Raw genomic sequence first — 4,788 nt, forward strand, 5'->3', positions numbered from 1 at the left:
TATGTTCCTTTGAAAAATCTTTGTCGATTAAAGTTTTACAAGGAGCACGGAAGCAAGGGATTAGCGAACGTACTGCTCTTCCTCACTTTTCAAGATGTTTTTCCGAGAAACTTACGACTATGGAGCCTTGTTATATATCTCGACAGATGTATTTGACTTATTTTATTTCGCTTAAGCTTCCGGACTGAAACGAACGCCTAAGCCCATTGACCTTGATTTAATTTAACTATTTAAATATTACTTCCCGATCGCGTCGAATTGCTGGGTTACTAAAATTCATATCTTACAAGAAAGACACCGTATTACGAGTAGGAACAAACTAATGTTTATTTAAAGGTCCAACTTGACCATTAGGTCAAGAGAAAAGTTTTTGAAGTTCTGCCCTTGCTCGGTCTCTGGGATACAGATGCCATGTCCAATATCCGCTGCACGTGTGGGAAAGGATATGACCACTACGAGTGGAAATTTGAGGGTGTACTTGGGGTTTGCTGGGATACATCGAGAGAGCGTGCAAGATTTTAAAATACAATACAATGAAATATAAATACAATGATATATTGGAAATATTCATATAAACAAGGGTTTTTACAAATGTTGGGTAGATTTATACTACTTTTAAGGCTCACAATTATTAAGAATGATTACTATTTTAGTATTTCACGATTAAGTTTAATTTTCATTTTTACGTGTATTTAATTGCCATATTAATTAATTAATTAATGCGACTTTATAATATTTTTATCAAGCCAAAATAATGGGCAGGATACAGGTTTGAAATAAGTTGACCTCTATCTGTACACAAAAACCATTATGTCGCGACTTCTACTGGTCGTAGTTTAGATAATTTGCCACAATGTGTTTATATTCTAATAGAAAAGTTTTACAAATTCTTAAAAGCCCCATAATGGACAAAGGTCACTCAAGAAAGGGCGTGAAGAGGATAACTAAACACCGGTACAAATTAAGAAATATACCTTACAAAAAATGGTGAAACAATGGAATTAAGCGTATTTTGGAGAAAAAAAACAGCAATCTACGATGGTACAAGTCTACAACGAATAAAAAAATAATTGGAGATTGAAACTTATCTCTTGTCCACTTCCGGTATTAATGGTGGGCGTCAAAACAAATTCCATAAAACTGACTTTCCCGTTCTTTTCCATTATATTGACCCCTTTCTTAAATTTTAGGCCCAATATCTGGTTTTGGTGATTGAATATGACTCACCCATAGATAAGCATTGCCCGCGATCGCCGATGATTTCCCTCTTATCACGATTAGTCATGAGTCACTTTCGTTATCGTCATATTTGGAGCACACTGATTGGCCATCGCGATGCACCGCACTATGTTGAATAAACAAACCCTAATCACGTGGTAGTTCTGAGTCCGTCTCGTATAAAAGGACCAGCACACCCAGTCCCTGTCCTGCCACTGCCTTTCATCAGAGTTCACACACCAGCGCTTCCAGTCTACTTCCAGTTATTTCACCATGGACAGCCCACCTTTCGGACACGAAGATCAACAGCAAGCCTTTACGGAGCCATGGGAAATGAGAGAAAAGTAAGTTCGATTCGTTAATTAAAAAAGGGATAAAAGTGGGCGCCATTTATCAAATTATTATTCGTTAAACCAAAAGGCATACTAAATCCTAAGCTTTTTTTTTTAACTTGGAATAGGGTTCTGAGTTAGTTGAAAAATATTGTTTGTCAAAATTGCGCAAACCGCCAAGTTCGCACCTCGGAAGGAAGTTTTTAGGTTAATAATATGATTTTAACCGTGACTTTTTTTACTTGCAGCTTTCATTTCTCCCTGGTTGAGGGCGAATACTGCTGCACGAAATGCTCCTTCAAGAGTACTTCGGGCCGGGATTCGCTCCTGGTGCACATCCGCAACATGCACACCGTCAAATTCAGGGAGCCCCGCCGTTGTTGTTGCCACGTGTTTGTCACCAAGCACAATTGGTACAAACACGTCAACGAGTTCCACTCCGACGGGGTTTTTTTCTGTTGGTTCTGCGCCGCACGATTTTCGTCGTAAGTTAATTAATCGGATTTTACGATTTTTTATTAATTTTTTACAGAATGATATTAACATTTCCTTTTTGTTTCGTTTACCACGCAGGGATAAGGATCTGGAGGGCCACTTGTGCGCAGTCCACACGTTGGAGTACCTGGAATTCCTTCAGTTCGCCAATCAGAGCAGAAGGATTTTCCGGGAAACAACCGAAGAAATTCTGAGCCTGCAACAAGAAATGCAAGACGAAGACTGAAAGAGATTTTTAAACCGTAAATGTAATTTTTGCTATTCTTATTAATTGTAAAATTTTAACTGTGTATTAATTGTAAAATTTTAACTGTGTATTAATTGTAAAATTTTAACTGTGTATTAATTGTAAAATTTTAACTGTGTATTAATTGTAAAATTTTAACTGTGTATTAATTGTAAAATTTTAACTGTGTATTAATTGTAAAATTTTAACTGTGTATTAATTGTAAAATTTTAACTGTGTATTAATTGTAAAATTTTAACTGTGTATTAATTGTAAAATTTTAACTGTGTATTAATTGTATAAAATGTATTAACTGAATAAATTAGTGTTTTTTATTTTATCCCCGATTTATCTTTTATACATTGAAACAAAATTACAGGGCCATGTTAATTCTGATCATTTAATTGTATAGATGATAATTTACGTGCTATAAATAAATTTTTACACCAACGCAGGTAGACAACTTTACATTATTTATTTTTTCCATATTGAGAATGAATTTAATCAGAACACTACGTTAAATAAACCTTTACAAATGACATCGAACCACGCAAAGTTAATAAACCGCTAGTTTTTTGTAGGCTAAGATGATAATCGAGCAAATCCAACGGTTTGAGCCTCTCGTGTTGGCCACTGCGTAGCTTTATATATACTGAAAAGGCATGTACAAATAAGATGCTGAACCCGAAGCTACATTTTGAAATTGGTTTTTTGAAAAGAGCACCGTTCGTAGCGCCACGGTGTTCAATATTGGAAATATTTACATCGACGTAAGGTTTAATATCTTGAGCTCGTCATCTAACACTCAATTTTCCTGGAAAACTATCGCACATTAATTTTTGGCGCTAAAGTTGACTTCATACATACACGTGTTGAATTTAGATAATTTTTTAAAGCACTACAGGAGTTTTATTTCAGGGATATAAACAAAATGCCTATTATTATTATTAACTGAACTTAATATATTTAAAAATGTATAAAAAATGCCGTAACAGCTAGGAGTAATAAACTCACACTCAGGACTACGCAGCACGATCGGCAGAAAATGTATATCAACCATTTCTAAGTAAAAGTTATATAAATTAATAACAAAACTAAAATCGTTCGTAGGTTTTTCAAAAAAAATCTAAAAATTATTGTACATTATCGTACGTTGGGGCGGAATGATCGAAATAATGGTACGATATCGTAAACATGGATATAAAAAAATGTATATAAAGGTCTAGATAAATTTCGGGGCGTCTAAGCCTAACATAAAATACGGAATTGACACCTAGCAAACACCGAGGAAGGCACGTGACCAAGAGGGCGAGCTCTCTTAGCATTTTAGTACTAAGTGCTTGACCTTTCCGCAGGCCGTAGTCTTTAGACACCATCTGTTGGTGACTTTTAACAGATAGATAGCGCCTTATAAGGATAGCCTGCAGAAATTACGCGTTTCTTCTAGCTGTCACCTCCGTATTCACTCCCTTTGAAATATTTTATCTAAACCGTTATATACGTTTCCTATATCTATGATCGTAATCCATGAAAATTATAGTACGCCCTGCATCGCATTGTGCAATAATTATCGCACGTCGGGCAACGCTGTACAGTGGGCAAAATTTATTTTGGAAAACATTTGAGCGCCATCAAACGGTAGAACCCTTTAAAAATAGTCACATGGTTATAAACAAAAAATCTAAGATCGCAGGCGAGTTTACGAAAAGGTTTAAAGGAGAACAAGACCAAGTGATAAAACTAAAGGCAAAAATGCAATTATTGTTAAGGAAGATTTTACACTACCCCTAAAAGTAAAAGGTATACATGAAGTCCATACAGGCTGTGATATTTATTTAGTTTAAGCCAAAACCAAACTCAACAAAATACATTAAGTGATATCGTTCTTTCTTAAACATCTACGATTGTACTTTTAAAATGCATTTGGTGATACATTGTGTTCCTAAACTAAGTAAAGTGTTATTATGCATAAATAATAAAAATTTTAATGAATTTTAGTAAAACTAGTATTTAATTTTCAACTACTCTATTTCCAGTTTGAGAGGCTTTTACAATTCCCTCCAAATCTTTGAAACGATCAACATTTTGTGCAAAATGTAAGACATTGGGGTTTGTGTTGCCTCCACACGAACCTCGTTGCTTACCAAATTCTTGTTCTAAAGAATCATGATTCCATCTGTTGGTTAGAACAAATTTAGCTTTTTTTTCTGAGGAGAAACCGTTCAATAGCCGGAACCGATTTAGCTTATGAGTAACGGTGTTATTTGGGCATAAAGAATACATACACCGTTTGGTTTTTGGCATATTTATGCCATTATACAATATATATATATATATATATATATATATATATATATATATATATATATATATATATATATATATATATATATATATATATATATATCACATAGAGACTGATTTGAAGATTTTGTTAAACTAAATTTAACTAATTTACTTATGTATAATTAAAAATGGTAAGGGTGAGGCGCAAAACAACGTATTACGGGTGCCATT

At 34.3% G+C, this 4,788-nt stretch overlaps 1 protein-coding gene across 1 annotated transcript; it reads left to right on the plus strand.

The window, feature by feature from the left end:
• Window positions 1-1,360: 1,360 nt before the first annotated feature.
• Window positions 1,361-2,039, plus strand: LOC149967140 (uncharacterized). The gene is made up of 2 exons (XM_090167615.1): window positions 1,361-1,562; window positions 1,799-2,039. Exons 1-2 carry the CDS (start codon window positions 1,492-1,494, stop codon window positions 2,037-2,039), a joined length of 312 nt encoding a protein of 103 aa, XP_090023741.1. The 5' UTR covers window positions 1,361-1,491.
• The last annotated feature ends 2,749 nt before the right edge of the window (window positions 2,040-4,788 follow it).

Source organism: Leiobunum rupestre, chromosome 1 (genome assembly GCF_980474605.1).
Source record: "Leiobunum rupestre chromosome 1, qqLeiRupe1.1.hap1, whole genome shotgun sequence".
Classification (NCBI taxonomy): Eukaryota; Metazoa; Arthropoda; class Arachnida; order Opiliones; family Sclerosomatidae; genus Leiobunum; species Leiobunum rupestre.